We start from the raw sequence: 27,852 nt of genomic DNA on the forward strand, positions 1-27,852 counted from the left end.
GAACCCCGAGAGAAAGTGAGGTCGGGTGTCGTGGAGCGTTGTGAGGCAATGCCCGCTCGAGTAGGAGAGCCAGGAGTATTAAGAAGGGTGAGGTGGCGTTCCTGGGCCAGACAATGCAGGAGGCGGCCGGGTTTGAGGGTTTGTGGGTAGCCCCAGAGTGTGTGAGGGGCATTGAAGTCACCACCAAAGAGGAGATGGGAGGTAGAAGGAAGAGAGTGAAGGAATTTGCCCAGAGCAGAGAATAAAGAGGAAGTGACAGGGGGGTTGTAAAAAGACAAAAGGACGAGTAAGATGCGGGAAGAAGGGTGGTAATAAACCACACAAACTAAATATTTAAGGAGGGTGGAGGGGATGTCAATTTGCTCTACGAGCACGTCACTGCGTACATAAATAGACGCAAGTGGCGTGGCCGTAGTGGCATGGTAGGCGCGGTAGCCTGGGACATTGCGGGCCGTCCGGGTCTCCTGGAGAAGGAGAAAATGAGGCAGAGAGGGGCGGGTGAGTAGGTACTGGTGGAGGGGGGTCTTATTGTGGCAAAGATTTCGGCAGTTCCACTGCACAATTTCGAGGTCCTCGCCAAACGCCATTATGAGAGTGGAGAGGAACGCGATGGTACGCGTTCCTTCTTTTTTGCCGGGGGCAGTGACTCATGGACGGATTGGAGCATAGATGTGAAAGATTCCAATTGCTTTGATTGTGCTTGGAGGGTGGTAAGAATCTGGAGAACCGAAGTTTCCAGCTGAACCAAGCGAGTGTGATGTGCCTGTGTGGTGGTTTCGACAAGGTCAGCCAAAGGGGCGACCTGGGCGCTGGAGGAGGGAGTGGGGAACGTGGCAAGGTGCTCATTTAGCTTGCTAAGCTGGGAGGTAAGAGAGGAGGTGGTTGTCTGGAGGGTTTGAGTCAAGGCATGTATCTGCTGCTGTAGATCGCGGGAAATGCGCTGCTGCTCTCGATGCTGGCGTTCCAGCATTGCGAGCCGGAGGTCGAAGCAGCGGCTCGCGTCAGTCAAGGATGGAGAGGGTGGTGTAGTGGAAGAGAGGGACGCTGGCACCGAGGATCCTTTAACTATGGCGGCGAAGGAGCCTGGTGGTGACGTGATCGGAGCTGATGGATATTCATGATTAGAGGAGGAGGACGAGGAGGAGGAGGAGGGGGTGGTGGGTTGAGTGGCCCGGCGCAAAGCTAGGCGTCGGAGGTATGCAGCTTTAGCACACTCGCGTTGTTTAGCAAGGAGGAAGGGGCAAGTGGGGTCGAGGGAGGGGTGGGTATTCACCTGGCAATGAACGCACCAGGGCTGGGCACACACATGAGCGGAAGGGTCAGCGGGTAGAGGAGCAGCACAGCGACGGCACTTTGCCGGAACGCTGTGCTGGGGGCATTGGTGGGCGCGGTGGCCTAGAGTGAGACAACGGGTGCAGGTGGGAGGCTTAGGTTTATGAGGACGGCACCGGAAGGCAACGCGTTTGAAATATACAAAGTGGGGGATGACGGTACCAGCGAACGTTATGAGCACTGATTGAGTGGATCCCATCATGCGAGCAGCGAGAATATCTGTTTTGAAAGATTCTAGTTCATGCATGAGCTCATCAGGAGTGAAGTGGCCACCTGCGTTATGGATGACGCCGAGGCATGAGATGGGAGGATGGGGGGAATAAGTTTTGATGCTGACAGGCTTACCGTGAAGGTGAAGGTGCGTGATAGAAAGTAGGAGGTGGGCGGTGAGAGGAGAATGAGTTTTTAAAAACACAAGGCTTTGGGCTGGCTTGGCCTGAAGGGTGATGTCTGCACTGGTCTTGGAGGAAAGTTGTGCAGCGGAGGTGACTGCGGCGAGCACGTCGTAGAGAGGCAGCTTGGGATTGAGGGTACCAGGAGGGAGTTGTATGCCAACAGTGATGAGCTCGGAGCGGGGTCGGGTGGCGGAAGCAGGCTTACGGCTGGCACCGATGGTGCTCCAGCCGATTTCCGGGGATGGAGTGTCGTCTACCGGGGACGCCATGAAGTCCATGTCTGCCGACGAATCGTCAGCCTGGGGCGCAATCTGCGACGCTGGTGCCGGGCTGCAGGTCTTGGTGTCAGCGGGTAATGTGGCTGGTGTAGGCGCGGCGGCACCGGCGGCGTCGACGAACGCAGGCGGCTGCGACGCGTCTATGGGCCCAAAGGCGTTGACATTAGGTTAACATTTAGCTATGTTTAGACTTAACATTGGCGGCCGTGAAGTCAGCACACGGCAGCTCACAGTTGCATAACTCCTGGTGATCGGGCACCTACCGCCTCGAGGTAATGAAAAATGGCCCTCTAGAGACTCAGAAAACTTTTTCGGATCGAATCGCTCGACCCGCCGCGGTGGCTCAGTGGTTAGGGCGCTCGACTACTGATCCGAAGTTCCCGGGTTCGAACCGACCGTGGCGGCTGCGTTTTTATGGAGGAAAAACACTGAGACACCCGTGTGCTGTGCCATGTCAGTACACGTTAAAGATCCCCAGGTGGTCGAAATTATTCCGGAGCCCTCCACTATGGCACCTCCTCCTTTCTTCTTTCACTCCTTCCCTTACGGCGCGGTTCAGGTGTACAACGATATATGAGACAGATACTGCGCTATTTCCTTTCCCAAAAACCAATTATTATTATTATTATTATTATTATTATTATTATTATTATTATTATTATTATTATTATTATTATTATTATTATTGAATCGCTCAAATATATCCGACCTCGAGGCGGTGGGCGCCCGCTCGCCGCGTGGTATGAAAAAGTAGCCTAACCACGTGGTAATACATCGTATGGACAATAGATGGCGCTACCAAACAGCTAACGCTCGTTACTTCAACGTCTTCCAGACGGTGGCGGCATCTTTTTTCGGTCCTGTCTCTGTTTCGGCTCTGGGAGTCGCGGCTTCGGGAGCCGGGCGGCCTGGGGCCACGGGTGCCGCTACGAGCTCGATCGTATTGCAGCTCGGCACAGGGCGCTCCAACACCGTCCGATGCAGTGTGCACCGATCGCTCAGAAGCTGTTTAGTGCAGTGAGGGGGTAGGACCGCCCCACAGAATTTACGTCTCTGGGCGGATATGCGCATGTAACCTTTTTCGGGTCTTCGCTTTGATTGCGGTCGTTGTTAGAGTGGTAGTTAGGCCTGAGGCTTTTGTGAGAGACACGACCACCGGATCGTGGTGTCGAGAGGGGCGCACTTCGCTGCCCACTCGTTTTTGTAGCCTCGCACGAACTGTGCATTCTTGTTCAACTGACGAAAGGGATTTGTTCACTCGAACTTTGCATTTGCACAGCCGCCTCACACGTTTTGTTAGCGATTTCGGAATTACGCCACGAGGCCCTTGCGCACGCCATTTCCGCTCTTGTGACCTATGTTAAGGGCATGCTGAGTGCGCTTCGGCAATCTTGAAGATCCAGTGGAGCCACTCAAGCTTGATGTCCAGTGAAGATCGTCTCATTGCTGCCTGCTGCGACGGAGCGGCCTGTATCCTGTTCGCCGCATCCATCCGGGCCAGCCGTGCCAGGTCACCTCGGGCTGATGTTGCCCTGGCACACTACTGCACAGTTCTGGCCTGCAGTTTTCAACCGGCCTCCTGTTCGCGGGCCGGCGGACACGTAGTCCACGGGCAATGCGAGTCAACCCAGAGGAGAATTTCACGCCACCTTCGAAACACAGAGGAAGCCCGCGGGGACGTTGTCGCCTTGACCTTCTTCACTGCAATACCTGTCTCAAGTACAGGAAGGCCAGGAGACTCCTCCATAGCATGTGCTTTCAGGCGCGTGGCTCTATATAAGGCTGGCGGGATGTGGGGATTTTGCCCCACGACGTCCCCTTTGGTTTGCTTTCTTGCGATGCACCCTGCCTAGTTAGTTGTTTCTACTTGTTAGCAAGGGAGGGCGCCGGCGTCGCGGCGACATTAGCGCCACGGACGGTGCGATCGCTGCGCGCCTGTGGGAGAGACTCTCTTCGCCTGGAGAACGTCGGCGCGTGCGGTCTGTTAGGCACGGGCTCCATTATTTGCCAGCGGAGCGAGGAAATTACGAGGAAAACGGGATCCCGCATCTTGTCCCGTCCGGCTGCGGAGTTTCCCCTTGCCCTAGAGTGGGCGATCATTCGCTCTTAATCTTGCTGTTGAGTCGGACGACCTACATTCTTTAGCTTGTTTTGTTGGTAGCTAGCGTTATTTTCGTTGCAGAAATGAATGCCTGTTTGTGCCACCCACAGTGTCACTCTTTTGTTCCCTCAGAGCAAGACCCGCCGTGGTCGGCGTGCGCTCGGTAGCGCGCGCGATTGAGCGGGGAAGACGTATTTATGCCCCCAATACAAACATAAAACAGTTCAGGCTATTCCTGCAAATTCACAACGTACCTTTATTTAATCTTTGATTATTATTCTCAAACAGACGTCATTTAAGTCGAATTTTATAAGGTAATCTACGATATCATACATAGGTGTTTAATGCCTGAAATCTCGCGCCTGCAAATTCACCCTTTAATCTTGTCATGGATCAACTTCTTTTTTTCACAGCCTTTCAAATACACTGTTGTTGACACTAGTACTCTTGGAATTACCCAAGTCAGCTATTTGACCGCTCTTTTTTCTGACATTTATTAACAATCTTTATAACGCCATATTATCTTGTATCCTCTTCGCGGATTAGTGCATTCTTTATCGGGACAAACCTATTAACAGTGATCAGTCTCTGCTCGTGGCGGAAAATCTTCAAGCGCCGACCAATCGTTAAAAAGATGACGTTTCGGCCACGGCTTATGGGTGCCTTGTTCACAATGAAAGAAAGACAGGAGTGAAGGTAAGTTATATAGGTTTCTGGATATGACGCAAGCAGCGGGAGTATATCGGGGGTAGATTGCCTCCGTTGCGATTAAGCGTGTTTGCCGTCGTCTGAATATAAAAAGATTCTAGGTAAAGCCTTGTCGTCTTGCTCTTTTCTTTACCGATTATCTTCGTGCCGTCCCAGTCGATGCCATGGCCCTCGGAGATAGCATGATCAGCCAGTGCGTTTGTTGCCACGCGCTTGTTCTTGACATCATTGTGGTGCTGCTGCAATCTTTTCCGAAAATCACCTGTTTCACCGATACAGCCATGCTCACAATCAGCGCAGGGAACCCTACACACGATGCCCGAGAACTTCTCCTTCTTTAAAGGGACACTGAGGAGAAATTGAAGTTGGCCTGTATCCATAGAATACCAGCTTCTGATCACAAAAACGCCACTCTTCCTGAAAACAAAGCTCTTGTAGTGTAGAAAATAGCAAGAACCAAATACAGGTATCGCCGCCACAGGCCAATCTTGCAAGTACCAGCGTGCTGACTTCCTAGGACAAGAGGCGCCACCATGGAGGAATTTTCCTTACTTCATGGATGTCACGAATCTCTGAGGCTTGCAAAGGAAGGTTGCGCACTGCACCGCTACCCGCCAGAAATCACGGAGTCTCCGTTTACGTCACGTTTCACGTCACTCCGTTCTGTGTCGTCATAAGAGTTCTCCTGTGTCGTCATAAGAGTTTTCGAGTTTGAATCGGAGCGGCGGGAAAAAATTTTTCAACTTCGAATCCAAATTTCTTTGAAATAAATGCATCTTTCGCTCCCGGACAAGCGTCAACAAAGCCATGAAATGCCGAACTATAAGATATTGCTAACAAAAAAATTTTGATAGGGTTCTGCTCATTGTCCCTTTAACTTGTCGTTCACTGTAACCATCGCGTGACGCAGCTTTCGCGTGGGTACATGTGCGACGTCGACTTCGTACGACTGGAATATGCGGGATAAACTTTCACTTACTCCGGGGACGTAGGGTATCGGAATCCTTTTCTTCTTCTCTCGCTGGGGTTGCTGTGGCGGCGGGTGAGCTAGGCGATTCTCCTTACGCCTTTTCATTTCGCTCCTTACGCCTGAACATGCCCGTTGCAAGCCGATTTGGTGTTCACGTTGTTTCGAAAGCCGAACACCTTCTTCTACAAGCTAGGATCATGGACTGCAGAGAACAGGTCCGCTCACTAAAAAACGAAGCCTTCTTAGCACGCCGCCGGTCTCGAGTACAAGTGCCCCGATGATTTTGCCAGCATGCAGCTGCACGCCAACTTCCATGCTGGTCTCCGCTCACGTCGGGACGAAGCCGTGCACGAGAGAAAGCTTTAAAGCCTCGTCGCATGGACATTTCCAGAACTGCTAACCCCACCACTGTGCACAACCTTTCGTCACTGGACGACGCTGAACTCTCAGTGTTGAGCCTCGGTCTCAATTTCAATTTGGGACCGGAGCCGGACATAAAAAAGGTGGTATGCGCCGTGGAAACTGCGGTCAAGAATGTGGATCCGTCCCGTCGCGACGAGGCACGCACCCGTGTCGTCAGCGTGCTGTCCAAGCTGAACCGGCATCAAGGACTTAATCCTCTTTTGCCCGAAGAAAGAAAGGCACTAAAAAGATTGCGCGGCAATGAGAACATCGTGATCCTGCCCGCGGACAAGGGAAACGCAACGGTCGTCTTGGGCAAACGAGAGTACGTGAACAAGATGACGAGCATGCTGGAAGATGAGAGAACCCACTAAATCGGGACCCCACTTCAATGGTGCAAAGGGATTTGCAGAAACTTTTGGCTGACGTCTTCTCCTTTGTCTTTGTCCCGCCACAACACAAGTCCCTCTACTACTTCCTCCTCTGCTACAATGGTTCCGCTCCCGCTCTGTATGGACTGCCTAAGATCCACAAAGATGGCAACCCAATGCGCCCAATCGTCGATTTCACCCGCCCCCCGCTTCACAAGCTGTCGAACTATTTGCATCGTGTTACTCCCCTTTGGTTGGTAAAAGCGAAACGCACGTGCACAACTCACACGACTTCATTCAAAAGGTTCGCAACATGGTTATAGAGGACGATGAAATTTCGTTGTCATTCGACGTGAAGTCATTGTTTACGAGCGTGCCCACTGACCTGGCCGTGAAGGTTTGCACAGATGCGCTCCAGGCGGATGCAACCCTACCGGAAAGAACACCCAGTGAAGTTCCAGACCTCAGCAGACTTCTTCAGTTCTGTTTGTCAAACACCTATTTCACGTTCCAGGAGAACATATATAAACAGGTCCATGGTACGGCTATGGGAGCATCAATTTCTGTCACCGCTGCGAAATTGACAATGGAGTCACTGGAGTCCCGCGCCCTTTCATGCTTCACGCCGCACCCGAAAATCTTTCTTCGTTATGTGGACGACTGTTTCTGCATAATCAAGAAATCGGATGTGAGTACATTCCTTTTGCACCTGAACAGCATGAAACCGGCCATACAGTTTACTACGGAAGAGGAAGTAGATGGCCATCTGCCTTTTTTGGACGTTCTGGTGAAACGCGACGGCCCTGGAATATCATTCAGTGTATTCCGGAAGGACACGCACACTGGCATGTACCTCAACATCAGTTCCGTACATCCGACCTGTCACAAGAGGTACGTTGTCGCCTCGCTTGTCCGCCGATCGGAGAACCTCTGCTCTACGCAGGAAGAAAAAGCGGCAGATCTGGACACTGTTCGCCGCGACCTGATGGCTTAGACTATCCCAGTTCTGTTATACGAAAATCCGAGAATCTCCTAGCTCACCCGCCGCCACAGCAACCCCAGCGAGAGAAGAAGAAAAGGATTCCGATACCCTACGTCCCCGGAGTAAGTGAAAGTTTATCCCGCATATTCCAGTCGTACGAAGTCGACGTCGCACATGTACCCACGCGGAAGCTGCGTCACGCGATGGTTACAGTGAAAGACAAGTTAAAGAAGGAGCAGTTCCAGGGCATCGTGTATAGGGTTCCCTGCGCTGATTGTGAGCATGTCTATATCGGTAAAACAGGTCATTTTCGGAAACGACTGCAGCAATGATGTCAAGAACAAGCGCGTGGCAACAAACGCACTGGCTGATCATGCTATCTCCGAGGGCCATGACATCGACTGGGACGGCACGAAGATAATCGGTAAAGAAAAGAGCAAGACGACAAGGCTTTACCTAGAATCTTTTTATATTCAGACGACGGCAAACACGCTTAATCGCAACGGAGGCAATCTACCCTCGATATACTCCCGCTGCTTGCGTCATATCCAGAAACCTATATAATTTACCTTCACTCCTGTCTTTCTTTCATTGTGAACAAGGCCCCCTTAAGCCGTGGCCGAAACGTCATCTTTTTAACGATTGGTCGGCGCTTGAAGATTTTCCGCCATGAACATACGCGACCAGACGGGTTTCCGTCGAACCCTGGATTTCAGTCTCTGCTCCAACGCGATATCAGTCTCATAGAAACTTTGTGCTCCAATGTAACGTTTCGAAATGAAAATTGTTTATGCATATTACCACACTGTATGGATATGGATGGATGGATGGATGGATGGATGGATGGATGGATGGATGGATGGATGGATGGATGGATGGATGGATGGATGGATGGATGGATGGATGGATGGATGGATGGATGGATGGATGGATGGACGGATGGATGGATGGACGGACGGATGGACGGAGGGACGGATGGACGGATGGACGGATGGACGGATGGATGGATGGATGGATGGATGGATGGATGGATGGATGGATGGATGGATGGATGGATGGATGGATGGATGGATGGATGGATGGATGGAGGGACGGACGGACGGACGGACGGATGGATAAAGCAGAATCGTTTAAATCGGGCAGTGGTTCACACCATCTAGCCATGACTTGTTAAATTTTACACTTGTCTTGATTTTAGCCACCAATCAGATAACCTTCGGTTCGTTACTTCTACCCGCTTAAAATCTACTTTCCCTTCACTGTCCTTAAACCCCAATACTTTGGATAAATAAGTCCCGCTGCTTTCTACTGTAGGGTGAAGCCCTTTACAGAAAGGTATCAAGAGTTCAGCTGTTTCCTCCTCCTCTCCGCACTCAACGCACAACGCGTCTAGCTCGTGGTACCTGACTCTATATATCCTAGTCCGCAAAACTCCCGTCCTGGCCTCAAACAACAAAGAGCTTCTCCTACAATAAAAATAGATATTTTCTTTCGCAATTCCCTGCTTAAAAATTGTGCATGATCCCAGTGCCGACTTCGTCAGCATCCCTGTTTTCCACAAGCTCTCTCTGTTTCTTAACCTTTTTCTTAACCGATAATTGCTGATTTAACCCCCTTCCGCCGTCCGGATATTTGCTTGTCAATTTTCTAGTGCGCCTGCTTCATTTCGTGTCAACATTCCTTATGCACAGGTATCTGAAAACTTTCCTAGGCCACTGCTTTTCCCTCATTTTTCTCAATCGCTCCTCAAATGCTATCTTACTGCTAGCTTCTCTGCTCTCGAACGACGCCCATCCCATATCACCCTGTACACCCTGATCCAATATCACCCTGTACCCCCTGTACTACTCACATTCTGCGAGGGCCGCCATGCGGCCGAGCGGCATGACTTGGCTGATGAAGGAGCGAGGAAGACGACGCTTCTGCTCCAGTGCGCGCTGCTGGGACACTTGGCAATTCGATTAAAAATGTCCCTTTTGAGTCGTGCTACGTTTGTCGACGAAATTTTGGCGGAGGTTCTGAAATTCCTCCCATGAACGCCCCCGTCCCTTGTCCCCGAGGACAATTCTGACGCTCATCTGCAAAGCATAGAAACAACACGCGCCCACAAAGCGAGCCGCCGCCTGCTAGGCCTCGAGCCTGAGTGTCAGCCACTGACGACGTCGGTACCAAAAATGGCAGTCAGACAGGTCAGCCTTCTGGCACTGCCCCGCCGGTTGCAGTCCTCACACCTCGCTCGCCGCCATCCTTCCACGGCGATCGGTTCGAGGATGTCGAGCACTGGTTGGCCAGCTTTGCCCGTATGGCAACTTTTAACCAGTGGGACGAAGACTGAAAGCTGCGAAACGTGTATTTAGCGTTCCAAGACTCGGCAAAGACGTGGTTCTAGAACCATGAGGCATCCATTAACAACTGGGAAGCGTTCTGTCGTGAACTGGTCGCCACCTTCAGCACAAACGCACGAAAATAAAACGCCGAAATCGCCCTTCGCTCTAGGTCATAGCAGTCGAAGGAAAGCGTCGCCATGTTTATTGAAGATATGGCATGTCTCTTCAATTGGGCTGACCCTGCCATGCCTGAGGCTACGAAGGTGCGCCACCTCATGCATGGTGTGAAGAAGCAGCTCTTCACTGGCCTCATACGCGACTCTTCAAGAACCGTCGCTGACTTCGCCAAAGAAGCCACGGCTATGGAACGTTCCTTGCAGGAACGCAGTGCGCAGTACGGTCGTCAGGGAAGTGTTGCAGCCTCCAACTACTGTGTGTCACTGCCAGTCGCCAGGGACCAGGCGCTTCGGGAGCTTAGATGTTCCACCTGCATGTGTTGCAGCTGTAGCCGATGCCGTCTGTGACGAAATTCAGCGAGCGGTCCAGCCACTACTGGCACCATAACCAGAGCCGTACACCATCAGCTACAGCGCAGAACTACGGACACCACAGCTGGAGCCGTACATCATGAGCTACAGTGAAGCCCAACGGAAACCTGCGTCGGCACCGTATGCATACCGTCCTGCTGCTGGACCAATGCAAAAGTAGCTTCCTCCCGTCGAGCTGCGTGACTCGCGCCCTGTTCTACGAAAAGCGGATGTGTGGCGCACACCGAACAGCCGGCCGCTCTGCTACCACTGCGGGGAGCCAGGTAATGTCCTCCGCAACTGCACATACCGGCGGATGGGCTTAAGAGAATTTCCACCGAGCGCACCTCGACCCCGCTATGGTGAGAGATCGCGGGACATTGTACAATACCTGGCCGATCATGTGCTGCCCTCCGCGCCTCGTCGACGTGAGTCTAGGTCGCCGTCTCCAAGACAGGGTCCTTCGCCCAGTCACGCATCATCCTCTGGCCAATTTAGAGGCGCGTCCCCCCGCCGGGAAAACTGAAGACAGCGTCCTCCCGGGGTAGGACAGCCGCACTGAGTGAACAGCCTCTATCCGACGATTTGATGCGACGACACGAACGCCGAAGATGTCATCCGCTGACCTCAAAGACGATCTCATCGGCGACCCCGCCGATGCCCACATCGACGACCTCAACGGTGACGTCACCGAAGCCTTCACCGACTAGTTGTAAAGGAATGGTTTCTGCCGCCGAAATTCTAGTTGCCGCCGACAGCTGTGGTGTGGCAGCACTGGTGGATACCGGTGTCGACTATTCTGTTATGAGCAGCCAGCTAGCCACGACCCTCCTAAAGGTTCTAACACCTTGGTCTGGGCCGCAGATGCGCACAGCTGGTTGCCATGTGGTAACGCCGATAGGAGTCTGCACCTGCTGCATACAGATCCGCGGGGCCACTTTCATTGGCTCCTGTGCCGTGCTACGAGAGTGCTCCAAAGAACTGATTCTCGGCACGGTTCTAGGAGCAGTTGGTATCATTTTCGACACAGCGAGCAGTTGATACTGATCCCGAACCGCGCATAGGAGCACTATGCGTCTTTGACGACCACAAGTTTATGACGGCGCAATGTGACATCAGCTTCGGTACTCGTGGTATTGTCGAAGCGAACATATCGCTGCTACTGTGTCGGCAAGTTTGCGTTTCTCGCGCTCTTGTCGACCTCGTTCACGATCGTGCCGAGCTCTTAGTGACCAAGTTTAGTTACCAGCCCCATCACTTGACGAAAAAAACAGTGATTGCCCATTATGAAGAAATTGGCGAGCATGCCGGCCAATGTGCCTTATCCACAACGGACCTAGGAACAAAGAGAGAGGGCACGGCAACAGCCATTAAGACCGACGTGAACCCGGATCTTCTGACCAATCAGAAACGCCGCGTGGAAAGTCTTATTGACTCTTTCCGCGACTGTTTTGCGTCAACTTCCAAGGTTCGCCAGACGCCAAAAACTAAGCATAGCATTATCATCGATAGTGACCAAAGACCGCTATTTCAGCCTCCTTTTCGGGTTCCATCAAAAGAACGTGATGCTATCCGCTGCCAAGTTACCGAAATGCTCCACGACGACGTCATCAGCCATCGAAGAGCCCCTTGGACTCACCTGTTGTTCTCGTCGCAAAGAAAGACGGAAGCCTACGGTTCTGCATAGATTACAGACGTCTCAACAACGTTACCAAAAAGGATGTCTATCCGCTGACGCGCATCGATGACTCCTTAGACCGCCTCCACCATGCCACCTACTTTTCGCACTTAGTTTGCGTAGCAGTTATTGGAAAATCGAGGTCGACGAACTTTACCGAGAAAAGACCGCCTTTGTTACTTCTGACGGATTGTACGAATTTAAGCTGATTCTTTTCGGCTTGTGTTCAGCCCCTGCAACGTTTCAGCGCGTGATGGACACCGTGCTCTCTGACCTGAAGTGGCAGTCCTGCCTTGTGTACCTCGACAACGTCGTGACTTTCTGTGACACGTTCGGAGAGCACTTTAAGCGTCTGCGCACTGTTTTCGAGGCAATTCATTCCCCGGGCCTGTCTCTCAAGCCTGAAAAGTGCCAGTTAGCATTTAGGGCGTCAAGCTTCTTGGCCACATCGTGAGCGCTCATGGCGTTAACCCCAACCCAGAAAAGACGGCCGCCGTTGCTGCATTTCCCCAACCAATAGATAAACGAAGAAAAAGGAACGCCGACCAAAAGGTTGTTGTTTAAAACGAAGACGTTTCGGCTTCCATACGGAAGCCTTGATCACTGCACAAAGCTTAAGTGCGTCGCAGTAATCGCCCCAAGCATCTTGCGTACGTAGGCGGGAGATTGCCTGCGTTGTGGTTAAGGGTTTTGTCTGTTGTTTGGATTATCAGGGATTCCAGATATCGACGTGACAGCCAATTCTTTTCACTTGCGATGACTGAAGCTTCTTCCCAGGCTATATTGTGCGTCGCGGCTTCCACGTGTTCCGCAAGTGCATTAGATGCAATCTTTTTGTTCCTGACGTTGTTCTTGTGGTCCCTCAATCGCCTTTCGAAATTCCCGCTCTCGCGGATATAGCAGTAGTCGCAGTCTGCGCAGGGAATCTTATAGATGACGCCAGCAACTTCTCTTTCTTTATCTTGTCTTTGGCGGCCACCAGCTCATGCCTCAGCTTGCACGCAGGAACGTGAGCGACGTGCACACCGTAAGTGCGCAGAACGCGAGCCAAAGACTCGCTCACGCCCGGCACATATGGGATAGCGGCTCGGGCTCGGCAAGGAGGACCAACTGGTTCTGATGGGCGTGAAGACCGTTGAAGAACCGAATCCACAAAGTGCTTGGGGTAGCCGCATTCACTCAATTCCCGGCGCACTTGGCGTAGGTCAGCAGCCCGATCTTCTGGCCTTGGGCAGATGTTTTTGGCACGTCGGACGAGGGAAGCCACGACGGAGCGTTTTTGGCAAACCGGGTGGACAGAATTAAAATGAAGATTCCGGCCTGTGTGGGTTTCTTTTCTATAAACTTTGAAAGAAAGGCGGTTTCCACGGCGTTCCACCAAAACGTCCAGAAAAGGAAGATGGCGTGCAGCCTCCTCCTCCATAGTGAATTGAATGGAATCTTCCATGCTATTGATGTGATCTGTGAAAGTACCTAACGCATTCTTTTTAATAATACAGAAACAATCGTCGACGTAAAGCACAAAACCCTTTGGGCGCGGTTCGAAGGTAGCCAGTGCGCGAGCTTCTATTGCTTCCATGGTAAGGTTTGCGGTTGTCACCGATATAGATGCGCCCATAGCAGTGCCATGAACTTGTCTATAGACTGTACCCCGGTAAACAAAATAAGTGTTCTCAAGGCAGAACTGCAACAGCTTCATAAAATCCGATGCTTCGATAGGGGTTCTTTCACACAATCCGTCGTCATTCTACAGCGCTGAGCGGCACACCTCCACAGCCAGATCCACGGGTACGCTGGTGAACAGCGATTTCACATCGAAGGACACCGTGACCTCGTCGTCCTCCACCGTGACATCAGATACTTTTTCAATAAAATCGAAAGAGTCACGTATGAAAGTCGAGCCCTTTCCAACGAGTGGCGCAAAAACCTAGTGTAAGTAGCCCGACGGAACACGTGGAAGCCCCGACGCACAATATAGCCTGGGAAGAAGCATCAGTCATCGCAAGAGAAAAGAATTGGCTGTCACGTCGATATCTTGAATCCCTGATAATCCAAACAACAGACAAAACCCTTAACCACAACGCAGGCAATCTCCCGCCTACGTACGCAAGATGCTTGGGGCGATTACTGCGACGCACTTAAGCTTTGTGCTTTGGGCTTTCCGCCCAGTGATCAAGGCTTCCGTATGGAAGCCGAAACGTCTTCGTTTTAAACAACAACCTTTTGGTCGGCGTTCCTTTTTCTTCATACCTGAATCTTCTACCCGACCAGACGAGTTTTCGTCAGACTTTAGATTTCATTACGCTACGACGGTCGTACGGCCAACCTTTCATCACTCAAGTGCGCCAGTACGTTTCGCTATCCATGCGACTCTCTGCTTTCAAAGCCCATCTGAATTTTAACCTCATATGCAAGGATAGGAGCCTCATTCCGAGATCCCTCCGTCTGCTGCGACCTGTTGACACGGCTTTTGGCCACAGCGTGGTATCAAGAGCGGAACGGCAACTGCTTCAAGCCAGGATCCTAGATTGTAAAGCTTCTATCAGGCACCTGCAGAACGAAGTCTTCTTTGCTCGTCGCCGCCTCGAGCACCAGTGTCCGGACGACTTCGCCAGCATCCAGTTACATGCTAACAACAAGGTGAGCTTCCAGTCCCGCCAACGAGAGTTTTCCCACCAAAAGAAGTTATCAAGGCTGCTGCCACGCGAAAAAACGTTTGCGCCAGGCCCGTCCACTTCGACAGTCCACAACCTGTCTTCTCACAGGCCTACTCGAGCAGAACTCGCCGTACTTAAGCTCGGGTTGAACTTTAACACAAGACCTGCGCCGGACGCAAGAAAAACCGTCTGTGCTGTCGAACGCGCTATAGGTCAAGTAGATAACAACCGCCGAGATGAGGCCCGAACTCGTGTAATCAGCATACTTGCCATGCTTCCACGACATCCTCCGACCCCCATTCTTTCCGAGGAGCGTGATGCCATCAAAACCCTGCGTAAAAACACGGACATTATTATACTTCCCGCTGACAAAGGCAACGCTACCGTCATCTTGGACAGCAACGACTACGTTGAGAAAATGACTGGCCTTCTGTAGGACGACAGTACGTACTTGCCGCTGAAGCGGGACCCTACGCTCAAGGTAGAAAGAAACTTGCAGATTCTTTTGACTGACATCTTCCGATCTGTTCCACCTGACCACAAGTCACTTTATTTCAAGCTCCTCTGCCACAATGGGTCAGCTCCCGCCTTGTATGGTCTCCCGAAGTTCCATATTCTGGTTGGACGGTCAATTATTTGATCTAAGCCGAAGGTAAGGCAAGTGTGGACGAACTCACTTGGAGGGTTAGTATTTGAAAGCGTAGAAGCAAGATCGGACCAAGTGATAGATGGGAAGTTGAAATCGCCGAACAATAAGAAAGGTGTATTAGAATAGAGGGTTGTTAGTCTGTTCAGGGCGTCATGCAGCAAAAAATTAAAAGAGGAATCATGGTTCGGAGGGCGATAGCAGATTCCAATCAAAACACGTGGGTAACATGTATCACAGCAGAGCCAGATCATTTCTAATGGGCTTGAAATGTTTAGACGTAAACAACGTAAGTTGCGATCAGTGGCAATGAGGACCCCCCCCACCCCTCTGGTCGTTACGATCGGTTCGGAATATATCAAAATTGGGAAGAGAGGGTAATATCTCAGTGTCGTTAATAGCAGAGGTAAGCCAAGTTTCGGTTAATAAAACTACATTAGCAGAACATGATTCGATCAGGTTACACAAGGCATCGCGTTTTGGGATCACACTGCAGATATTAGTAAATAAAAAAGATAATTGGGAACGGCGAGACTGTTTTACTGCGTGCTTCTTTTGAGGTAGTTGCTAGGGTTTGAGTTCAATTACGTTATTAGTGGCGTGGTCAAATACATATGACATATTTCCGGATACCAATCTGTCATAGCGCAATTTGAAAGTTTGTCCTTGGCTTTTTCCATAATCATAAAGGCGTTTGCGTGCAAAACGGGTGTTTGGGGAATAATCCTCAGAGGCGCTGTAGCCAGTATCCTTAAATTTACTTGTTCACAGTTCACAGTTCAGTTCCGCACACACCACTCGACCTTTCACGGGGGTGCAACACACGTCAAGAGGTTGTCGCCCTTCTCGTAAAACCTGCACGCACACCCCTTATTCTAGTTTCTTTTTATAGTCGTCCTGGCTCCGCATCTCCCAATTTGGGATGGGTTCGTTTTCTACGTTCTACCAACTCGGGTGTCCCTATTCTAGTTGGTGGTGACTTCAACGGCGCACACACTGCGTGGGGTTACCCATCGGATTCCTCAAGGGGTTCACACATCCAAGGGCGCTTTTCGGATCATGCCTTTCAACTTTTAAACCACCCGAATACTTCTACCCGCCCACGAGGTGGCCCGTATTCACCTGATTTGACTTGGTGGTTAGGCCCCGGTAACCCTCGTTGGGCTGTTGATTCTGATACTTGGGGTAGCGATCACAGCCCTATTTTTATCTCCCTCACGCCTACGCGTCTACGGAAAATACGCCGCACTGTACGAATAACATCATGGGACTCTGTACGCGCAGACAATCATTTATCTACATTCAACCCCTCTTCAGCATTATCTACTCTATCTGCTGTTCTCGCTACTCACACTATTACCACTACTGTAAATGAAGACGACCCAAACCCGGACATACATCTCTTGAAACTGTGGGCTCTTCGTCGCCAGGCGGATCTTTACGCTACTCGTCACCCCGATGATCCTTCGGCTCTTCCTACTCTTCACCGCACTACCGCACGGGCGCGGCGCTATGCAAAGCGGCTAGGCAGCCAACGCTGGGCTGCATGGTGTGCCCGCCTGTCCTTTACGCAGGGCAATCGACATCTTTGGAGAGTGTTTCACGCCATGGAGCGCCCTTCTCAGGTTGCAGATTACACAGAGAGCATTCGCCTCGCGCTCAATGTGGATGAGGACACATTTGCACAACAAACGGCCCGTCAATTTTTTCCAAACCATGACTGCACCGCTACGTCTCCACCTGACTTATCGGTAACAGAGCCCCCCGATGGAATTACTTCTGACCTCACCATGGCAGAGCTGCTGGCCTCCATTGACCGTGTAAAAACTACTACTACTCCCGGGTACGACGGCATACCTAACTCCTTATTCCGTAACTTGGAAGGGAGGGCTTTGGAAATCCTACTTGATACTTTTAACGAAGTGTGGCTTTCTGACGTCATGCCGGGAGACTGGAAGCATTCTATTGTGGTTCCAATACCCAAGTCAGGTCAGCCTCCAGTATCTCTCTCGGCTCTTCGTCCAATTTCCCTTACCCCTACCATCTGCAAGCTTTATGAAAACTTTCTAGCCGCACGCTTATCATGGTGGCTGGAATCCCATGATTGTTACCCAGATTCCCAAATTGGTTTCCGCCCACAAATTGGAACGGAGGACGGCCTTGCTACTTTAGCTGCTGACGTGCTTGACCACTCTCCACAGAGTGACCTTGTACGAACCGTAATCGCTACAGACATAACAAAGGCATATGATAACATCCTTCACTCTGCCATTCTTGCCTCCCTTCAAACTCTTGGTCTCCCTCACCGGTTCCTCCTCTCCATTCACGCCTTTTTAGCAAATCGAACCTTCAGCGTGCGTGTCCACGGAAAGCCCTTTGGTAATTTCACTTCCAATAGAGGAGTGCCGCAGGGCTCCGTTCTCGCCCCCACATTATTTAATGTGGCTTTAATTCCTCTTGTTCGAGCCCTAGAGACCACCCCTTCTATCTGCGTGCTTGCATATGCCGATGATATCACCTTGTGGTGCTGTCATCCAGATGCGTCTATTCATCAGTCGGTCCTTCAACACGCGCTGGATGTATTGACATCTCGCCTCCCACCTCTGGGTCTAACACTCTCTTCTACTAAATCATGTTTCATTCGAATTGGAAATAAAGCCGCCTTACGGAAAGCTCCTCCTTTAAATTTTACGGCAAATAATTCTCTGATTCCTCAGGTAGAAACTGTTCGTATTCTTGGTCTTCTCCTCCATACATCTGGGACTGGCACCCGTGGCTGACAGCCACCCGTAAATCGGCTCACGCTACTCTAGGTCTGATTAGTCGCATAGCTATGCGCTCTGGTGGCGCACGTGCTCATACGGCCCGCCAGCTTGTGCGCTCTATCCTTCAGCCACGGATAGTATATCAGGCTCAATTTCAACGTCTCACCCGCAGACAGTGGGACTCCCTTGAAGCTATCAATCGTGAGGCTATGCGCGTCATAACATATCTGCCTCGTTTAACACCCATACCTGTGCTACAGGAGTTCGCCCAACATAATACACTCAGTGAAATCATCGACCAACGGGTGGCAAATAGAGCTCGAAAACAGTCTCAAACTTCATCGTTTAAAGACACTTCCACCGTGCTCCTATTGCCAGCTCACTGACAATCGCCCCACTGTTTCCCCGTCGGTATCAGCAGCGTATCTGCCTGAAGGGTGCATATTATACGCGGATGCATCTCATTCTGCAGAGAGGGGAGTTACTGCTGTGTATAGTCCATCTCATCCGCATCTCAACTCTCGCGCGACGTATACTGCGGATACGTGCACTCCCCTGGCATTGGAACTTCAAGCCATTTACAATGCCATTGCTTCCCTTCCGCTCGTTCCAACATTCAATACAGTTCACATTTACACCGACTCCCGCGCCGCCCTTAAACAGCTTAAGGCTGTTCGACGAACGTTCCAGATTTCACAATCTATTCATGTGCTCTGCGCAAAGTATCCACGTCCTGGGCGCATACACTGGATTCGCGGCCATGCACAGGATCCACATAACATTCAAGCGGATGCTATGACTCATCTTCATACATTAGACGATCCGCCACCTTCCCCTCTTCCCCCAGATCCGTTCCTGTCCCACGTTTCTGATTCCGAAGTTCTGCGCCAGCGAACACGCGCTCTAATTCCTCCGTGTTCGCATCCTCTCCCCCGTAGTCTTACTCGGCAGGAGGAGGTATCCGTGTGCCGGATTCGGGCAGGGGCGGCTCTGACACCATCTGTCCGTCATCGGTGGCGTGCCAAAGATCTGCCACTACTTGACAGGTGCCCTCACTGTAGCGCTGCACCGGACATATGTGATGTGCGGCACTTGTTGTGGACGTGCCCAGCGACGGCTGCTATCAGAAAACGGCTCCTCAGGGAGGTGGGCCTGCGGTGGAACCGCGAAAGTGACTTCGTGAAGTGGACAATGGACAACCGTTTCATTAACAACCTCTGTGACTACCTCAGCGCAACGGTTCTTCACTCCTTCTTTTAACTTTCAATCCCGTGCATTCCTTCCCCCCTTTCCTTTTTCAACTTATGCCTCATGGCACACTTCTCGAATAAAAAAAAAAGTAACAGCGGATATCTTGAAAATCGTAGCGAATATTGTGCTAGAAAAACCTCCCTGTATACACAATGCCTTATGAAATCGAGCGTACCATAAGCTTGGAAAAACGCTAACATTATCATAAAGGACTATGGGCTCCGTGCGCTGCAGTTTGGCGCGCGCGAGTGGCGCCACCTGGTTAACAGCGGTGGCGAAAGGCGGACGCAGCCAACGCAGCTCTCTGGTTCAGTTTGCAGTGAGCGAGGCGAGCGGTGAGGTGTTTCGTCCGAAGGCGAGAACAAATTTGGATAATTATGGGTGCTCTACTTACCGCTGTGTTTACTCAATGTCATAACAGCTATAAAAACACTGCAGTCAAAGTACCGAATATATTTAAACGCTTTTCTTGGACATCGTGCATGCTCGTTCATGCACAGAGGGTATGCTGGAAATGAGTGCACTGTGGAATTAAATTCATGGGAGTGAACTGGGAAATGGTTTACATTGACTGGGGTGTTTCGAACGTGACATCATTGGTAGGAGCTGCTTTATGTCTTTATGTAGAGTGAAGGAATGCGTTCAGTCAGTCACAGGAAATGGCCTACGGTGAAGTTCTTGGAGCTAGCATCTGAAGTTTAAGTCTTCGTTTGTTATGCTCACCTGTGGTTCAGCGTGTCAATTTTGTTTCTAGTTTTTTTTTCGTGCGTGTGTGTATGCAGTGGGAGCGACGTCGTACTTTTGAGGGTGCTTATGTCGTTTTTCACATTGTTTCACCTAAGCTTTTGTGTATTTATTTGCATCATTTTATTTCCTTCAGTGGTTTAAAATTTTGTATCTTTATTTGTTGCATTTATGAGATTTCAAATCCTGTTTTAGACGAATAAAAAGAAAAATAGAGAGTGGTTCAAATTTCTCTATATATTTCTTGGATTTCACAACATCACTAAACCCTTAATTTCGGGAATTAATCTTTTGATTTTAATTAGGTTTATCGTCCCAATGCAACGAAAACTATAAGGGGCGCCATAGTAGGAGGTTCTAGAAAATTGCAACTTCTTGGAGTTCTTTAACGTGCACTGACATCGCGCAGTACGCGGGCCTCTAGAATTTTGCCTTCACCGAAATGCGACCGCCGCAACCAGGATCGAACACGAGTCATTTGGGTCAGCAGCTGAGCACCATAACCGCGGAGCCACCGCGGCGGCCTTTCTATAGTTAAGTATTTACCAAAAGAGAAATACGACCAAAACAATTCATGTAATTGGTGCCTTCATGAAATTCCTGAAATGAAACTGCTCTAACTGTGGAAGATACTTACCAAGAAACCCATCGTCTTTTTGTATGCTTAGAGCTATGCTCCTCTGAGGGAAATATATAAAGTAAAGCAGGGTCAATCGTGCAGGATGTAGAGCACTATCATCTGATATTTATGTGTAGTAAGTTTGCGTTTTTCGCATTTCTAGCCGACCATTCACATAGTCGATGTCACAGTGGATGTAAATTACATAGCTGATTTCATTATTTGGGTCAGAGCCTTGTTTCTCAAACTGTAAAGGTACTTAATTAATCTCAATAAGCTCAACTGCGCTGCCAGATATTGCATTGCCGTCGGGACTGCAACACAATCATGGTTGCTCGGAATCGATGATCAGCCCAAAAACGAAATGCAGCAGTAGTGGCGTCAAGGCTTTCAATGCGTTGAAATCCGCAGAGAAGAAGGCGTTGACTTAGAATGGCATCGCGGTCAGTGCGCGTCTGCTATGCGGCCGGGCTGGCGCTAACGCATTGGGCATGGAGGAAGGCGCAGGGCCACCACGCCAGTCTCGAGGGGGGCGCGCGCGCTCTCCCTTCGAGAGACCGGCCGTGACTGAGCGTCCGGTTAACGCGGCGAGTGCCACGAGGCGGCGCTGGCGATGTGGTCGCTGCTGGCGCCACCATACCAGCGCACGGAGCCCATAGACCCCAAATTTTTGCTTGCGTGTTTTCTCCTTTCAAACGATGCGTTAGACATTCGTATACATGTGGCACTCTGTGGTATTTGTGTATGACCACTAAATAATTTTTACTGAATTTCTTCTTGAAGCTGTTTCGATTTCGGTTTCATCGACTGAACAACAACTGTGACATCCAGTTTATGTTCTGTTCACATTAACAGCTAGAAAGACTAATATCATTTCGGACAGGTAATTTTTGTCATCACAGGCCTTGAAAGAGGCTGCAGCCTCTCTTTGAACCCCCCCTTCCGCCACTCCGGCGGCGGGACGCGCAGAAAAGAAGCGCCCGTCTTAGCACCCCTGAAAGCGGCGGCTGCGCGCTTTGTTCTCGCCGTCCGGGGCTGGTTCGCGCCGGACGTCCCCTCTCAGATTGGCAGACACCAGACGCGACGCGACCTTGCGGGGAACGTCCTGTTTGGAAGATTTTGAAAAATGGTAGTCTCGTCAAGGAGGGGCAATAAAACTGAGGAATGGGCAGTGACGGCCAGATTTGAGATAACCCCACCGATCGGGCATCGATCAGGCGTCAGCTAGCCGGTAGGCCTGGAGCAAGCTAAGCCGTCTTGGTATTCCTGCATATGCTCACAAGAACACTAATCCCCCTGGGAAACTCGGGACCGAGCGGGCAGTCGCGCACAGCCGAAGCATCCCGCCGGAGCCCGATGACAGCTCTAATTGCGAGACGGCGCCAGGGTTGATGAGCTTCGACGAAACCGATTGCACGTGCGGGCACGAATGTGTGTTTGTTTTTGCTTTTTTTCTCTGCGGGATAGTGTTTTGGTAATGCTGGAAAGGCTGCCAGGCGGCGCAGGGTTCTGGCGACTTCTGAGAAAATTGGTTTTTCTTTTTTGGAAGTGAGTTTGATGTCCATTTTTGTGTTGTATACTTCAGGGAGAGGGTTATATACCTTGCGGAAATTAGAGGGCCGGCCATACACTTGTTTAACCAATCATGTTAATAGTTTGACGTGATTGGACGCTACCGAATATGTTCCAGGCCTTTGGGTCTTTAAAACCAGGGCCCAGAGCCCTGGGAAATGGTTCTCGGCTACGGTCAGATGTAATGCATCTTCGACTATGCCTCCCTTAGTGTTAGCCAACACCTTTCTTCGGCGGGGGCTTCCGCTGTGCGCGACTGCACCTTTTGTTCCACCGGCTCCACCTTTTTGTTGTTTAACCTTTTTGCAGTTTAAATTGCCTCTTGCGCATCAACTTGTTTGTAATGTAAATTTTTGTATATGAAACAGTCAAGTCGTACTCCCTTAATACCTGCATCCTGATTCGTCGCAATACTGTCTCTCATGGGGCACCCCTGGTGCGAAGAAAGCCTTCGGTTAGTCGAATCAAGCAACCGTCTCTGGCGGTGAGAACCACTAGTGCGAAGAATATAAAGAGCCTAGTAGGCCTGCAAGAGACCTAAACTTCACTGGCTGCATAGTTAACATAGTCCTCCTTAGAGTTAGTAATAAAATTCTAATACAGAAGGGTGTCAGGCAAGGAGACACGATCTCGCCAATGGTATTCACCGCCTGTTTACAGGAGGTATTACGAGGCCTGAATAGGGAACAGTTAGGGGATAAGAGTGAATGGAGAATACGTTAGTAAACTGTCATTCGCTATGACACTGCCGTGCTTAGTCACTCAGGAGATGAACTGCAAAGTATGATCAGTGAGTTGCGCAGGCAGAGAAGGCCGGTAGGTGTTAAATTTAACATGAAGAAAACCAAAGTTATGCTAAACAGCATAACTTTGGTTTGGTAAGGAAACAGCAGTTCAAAATTGGGGCTAGGAGGGCTGGAAGTTGTAAATGAGTACATCTACCTAGGGCAGGTAGTGACCGCAGATCCGAATCACGAGAGGGAAATAACTAGAAGAATAAGAATGGGGGTTCACGCATTTGGCAGGTTCTCTCAGGTCATGAATGGCAGTTTACCAATATCCCTGATAACAAAAGTATATTACAGCTGTATCTAACGGCATTCGTCTATGTGGTAGAAACGTGGAGGATAAAGAAGAGGGTTCAGCTGAAGGACAGCGCAGCGAGCTAAGGAAAGGAAAATGATAGGTGTAACGTTAAGAGACCGGAAGCGGGCAAAGTGGGTGAGAGAACAAGCGCGGTTAAATGATTTCCTAGTCGAAATCAAGAGGAAGAAATGGGCTTGGGCAGGTCATGTAATGCGAAGGCAAGATAACCGATGGTCCTTAAGGGAAACGGAGTGGTTTCAACGGAAGGTAGGCATAGGAGGAGAAGGCAGAAAGTTATAGGTGGGCGGATGAGATTAAGAAGTTCGCGGGGATGCGGTGGCCGCAGCTGGCAATGGACAGGGTTAATTGGAGAGACATGGGAGAGGCCTTTTTCCTGCAGTGGGCAGAATCAGGCTGATGATGATGTGGAAGAACTGACCGGCAGAGTGATAAGCACCAGTTGGATTGTAAAGCTTCGAGCAGATGCTGTCTATGTGTGAATCCCATGTTAATGTTTCGGAAAACGTCGCTCCAAAAATTCTATTGCTCTTTAGAACTGCAGTTTTTTCACCTTCGCACTGAATAACACCTTGTAGGTTTACTGTTTTGTTCCTCTAATAAGAACAAAGAACTGTCGCTTTTGTCAGACTAGTCTTGAACGGTTACACAGTGACCAGGAAACCAAGTGTTCGAGCAGGTCATTATACCGTGTTACGAGATTATTTTCACCTAGACCAGGTAGGGGAATGCTGCTACCATCCCCGTAAATAATAAATTTAGCCTTCGAATCAATCGTTACATTGTCAGTCATATAAACATTAAACAGAAACGGTCTTAAATACTGCCCTGTACCACTCCGGTTTTAATGGGTAGAAAAGAGGACTGCGTGCTTTCAACGTGTACGCGCCGAATTCATTCGCGAAGATACAATCGGATGAGGTTAAGTGGTGTTCCTCGAATTCTGTGAAGACATAACTTCTGCAAGATCAAGCAAGAGACTATAGCGCAGAGTAGACAGGACAGAGAAGAAACGAACAACACGAGCGCTACAACGAGCGCGCACGACAAATGGCATGCGCTAAGGCTGCGACTGCAGCACAAAGACTGTGGCATGCGTCTATGAAAGGGCCCGTTGTACTAGAAATTTAGTTCAAAAGCATGGCTTTTTGGGCTTGTTGGTGCATGATCAAGCAAGAGATTATAGCGCAGAGTAGACAGGACACAGAAGAAACGAACAACACGAGCGCTACAACGAGCGCGCACGACAAATGGCATGCGCTATGGCTGCGACCGTAGCACAAGGACTGTGGCGTGCGTTGATGAAAGGGCCCGTTGTACTATAAATGTAGTTCAAAAGCGTGGCTTTTTGAGTTTGTTGGTGCATGATCAAGCAAGAGACTATAGCGCAGAGTAGACAGGACAGAAGAAACGAACAACACGAGCGCTAAAGAAGTTTTCAGTCTGCCAAAGAGTCCCCCCCCCCCCCCAGCCATACACGGAGTAGGCCGGGGCCAGACCCCTTCCCAAGAAGAAGAAGAGACTACCATGACTGAGTGAATCAAATGCCTTGGAAAAGTCAATAAGTAGACCCACAGGGAACGCTCTATTTTCTACATTGCCCAAGACGGTTTTTTAAGTGTTAGCAAGGCATTGCCAGTCGACTGCCTTTTCTGAATCTAGATTTGGCATCAGAAAAAGGCTCCATCTCATAAAAAAATTCTATTGGTCTGAAAAATATTTTTTTCTAGACCATCTGAAAAATTTATTACGGATATTGGCCTGTAATTCTCAGCATCATTTCTGTCGCCGCCTTTGTGCATGATCATTAATCTTGACTTCTTCATTGCGTCAAGAAGTTTAACATTAACAATGATAAAATTCAATATATATGCGAGAGCAGTAACACTAGACTGAAAACATACCTTATGGGCTTTATTTGCAAATTATTAATGTCGATATCTTTCCTGTTAAGCTGCATAAATCATTGAGCGAAATCACGTTTTTAGAAGGCCACCTACGATTGTTTCACTTCTGTCATAATTTGATTCCTAAGATGTATGCACCTAAAAGCTGGAAATGTACATTTATCTTGTTTTATGCTTTACACTTGTTCTTTGTTCGATTACATGTCATGCTTGTTTTTCCATACCTCATTCCACTCTTTTAGCTTGTTTTAATTTTCACCTTTACACGTGTTCTTTGTTGTTTCCATGCTCTTATGCCGGTTTTTCCATATGTCACACCATGATTTTATCGCGTTTGCACAGTTTTTTACCCTTGTTGTCTGTTGGGTCCAATGCATTGTCACTTCGCGTATTTGTCACCCTCTTTACTCAGGTTCATAGTTAGGTTCCTTATTTCTTTTTAATCATTTTCTTGACATGGAGTGTCTGGCGACATGCTGACTGGGTTCAGCGTGGTTTATCGGCCCTTCTGCAAGGTAAAAATTTTATCCATGTTATCTAGACTTCCATCAGGCCTTGACTGAATGACAGTGATGGTTATGCGCCTAGGTTCATGCCTTATATAGCGTTTGCCTTTGGGTCTCGAAAAAACAGTTGGAAGTCTGCGCCTGTGTTGTCGTTTTTGTTCCTGTTCTCCTGTCGTGTCTCATTCGCGAAGTACTAACCTTTTTTTTCTGCAATCAACCAACTAACCGGCAAGATCGTTCTACTTCGTGACATTTTTGTGATCGGGGAACACGTGTCAAAGATCCTGAAAGCGTCCGCCTTGCAGCTTAATTCCTTCCACTCAAGCATTAAATTTACTTTTCGCTACTCTAAAACGCAAGCCAATTATCTCGCTTAAAACCACACTCTACAGGAAGCCTGAAGACCGGCAGCAATACTTAGATTTCACTAGCCATCATCCAAGGCACCGTAAGAAGGCATGTTTGTCGGACAGGCAACGAGCATGAGAAGAATGTGTGCTGACGACTATCTGAAACATAATTTGCCGGCCGGCATAGCCATGCGTACATCTGGCGTTCGAAGAGTAAGAGCACCGTGCGGGTAAGACAGCAAAAACGAGCCGGGGCTGAAAATTTAGGACAAGAAAACTTTAATGTCAGTTTACTATCGCCCCACATTCGCTGAAGTTTGACAGACGCCATGTTCTCAGGAGGGCGGGAGAAAAAGCTGCGTGCGATGCACCTTGACTAGCCCCTTTACTACTGTAAAGCACAACGGCAATGCAGCCAAGCGCACCGTAACATGTTCAGGGCATGCCATCACGCAGTAAATGAAAGCAACTGAAACCATCGGCAACTGCCTATTTGGGCAGCCTGAATGAGCTTTTGCGAATATCGCTTTCCACTTGGTGCAAAACTGTGTGTTCTTCCGAACTGCTGCAAATGGCGGGCTCCTTACGCTGCTCCCCATCCCCGGTTATGCATGGATGGACCCTCAGTCGATGTAAAAGCAAGACTCACGATGCAGGTGATCCCGATGAGCAGCGTTCCGTCGCGTACGCTGCAGACGAAGCAGCAGCGGCTTACGATCGCCATCCGTCGCCGTTCCTGGGCCCCCGCTCAGTGGCCGCCTGGCGCCGCGCCCGCCGTTGCTATTTCGGTGGCACCGCGATACTCTGGCCTTGCCTCGATACTCTCGGTTGAAAAGCGCCGCCGCTGCAGAATGTGCCAAGCAATACGGACCCATCTTGATATTCGCACTATGGTTTCGAATGTGTGGAGGCGCAAAAAGCGCGTTTTAACAACGACGCACTGCCGAGAGCGTTGGACGAGCTTTCGAGTGATATAGGAACGACGCAAGCTCTGAATGTCATCTCAGAGCGATTTCCCCTGTGGTGGAGGCAAGGCGGATTTAGCCTCTCAGCAACCATGTCTGCTATTGTTCGTTCCGTCTATGCCCCGGCAGAAAGTAAAAGAATAGTCTCCGAGTCCAAATTTCCCTCTCGCGTTTTCCGACAGTAAAATGCAAAGAACTTTGCAAGCCAATCCCGGAATTGTGACCTTCTGAACGACTACCTCATCCACGAAAGCTCAAGAAGCTGCTGCGAGTGGTTTTGCCAACTGCCTGAGGGCAACCAAACCAGATTCCTCGACCTGACGCTACGAATGTACGAAGAGCAGGTCATCGAAGACCGTCGAGAGGGCCTGCAAGATATTCTAGTCCGCTCTTCGTGCCCGCAGCATACGGGTAGCAGCACACGATGCAAATTACAAGATTGCGAGACTCTGGCAATTGCCAACAGACAAGGCGCTGCTTCGGAGCTTTACACGCAAACACTCAGCTGCAACGATAAAGAAAGCTTGGACCGGCTAGAACACCACTGTCGTGTCAAATGTCTACGGTTTCACCCAAGAAGATCACCGCAGTGTGAAGGCTGTTCTGAGCACCCAACAAAATGTGCTGCCAAGTGAACCATGAAGCTGCGAAACGAACCACCAACGTCGTTTGATTATGAATTTTTCCCGCTGTTT

At 49.9% G+C, this 27,852-nt stretch overlaps 1 protein-coding gene across 8 annotated transcripts in view; it reads right to left on the bottom strand.

Moving 5' to 3' along the window:
• The window catches only part of LOC144119452 (uncharacterized), an 816,664-nt gene extending 789,703 nt beyond the window's left edge, over positions 1–26,961 (bottom strand). For all 8 annotated transcript variants that reach the window (XR_013312371.1, XM_077652055.1, XM_077652062.1 and 5 more), the window contains exon 1: positions 26,842–26,961. Coding sequence is in view for 7 of the 8 variants with exons in the window: in XM_077652055.1 (XP_077508181.1) it covers positions 26,842–26,916 (75 nt within the window). In the remaining variant the exon portion in view is untranslated. The remainder of the gene's footprint in view (positions 1–26,841) is intronic.
• Between the last annotated feature and the right edge of the window lie 891 nt (positions 26,962–27,852).

Source organism: Amblyomma americanum, chromosome 2, assembly GCF_052857255.1.
Source record: "Amblyomma americanum isolate KBUSLIRL-KWMA chromosome 2, ASM5285725v1, whole genome shotgun sequence".
Taxonomy (NCBI): domain Eukaryota; kingdom Metazoa; phylum Arthropoda; class Arachnida; order Ixodida; family Ixodidae; genus Amblyomma; species Amblyomma americanum.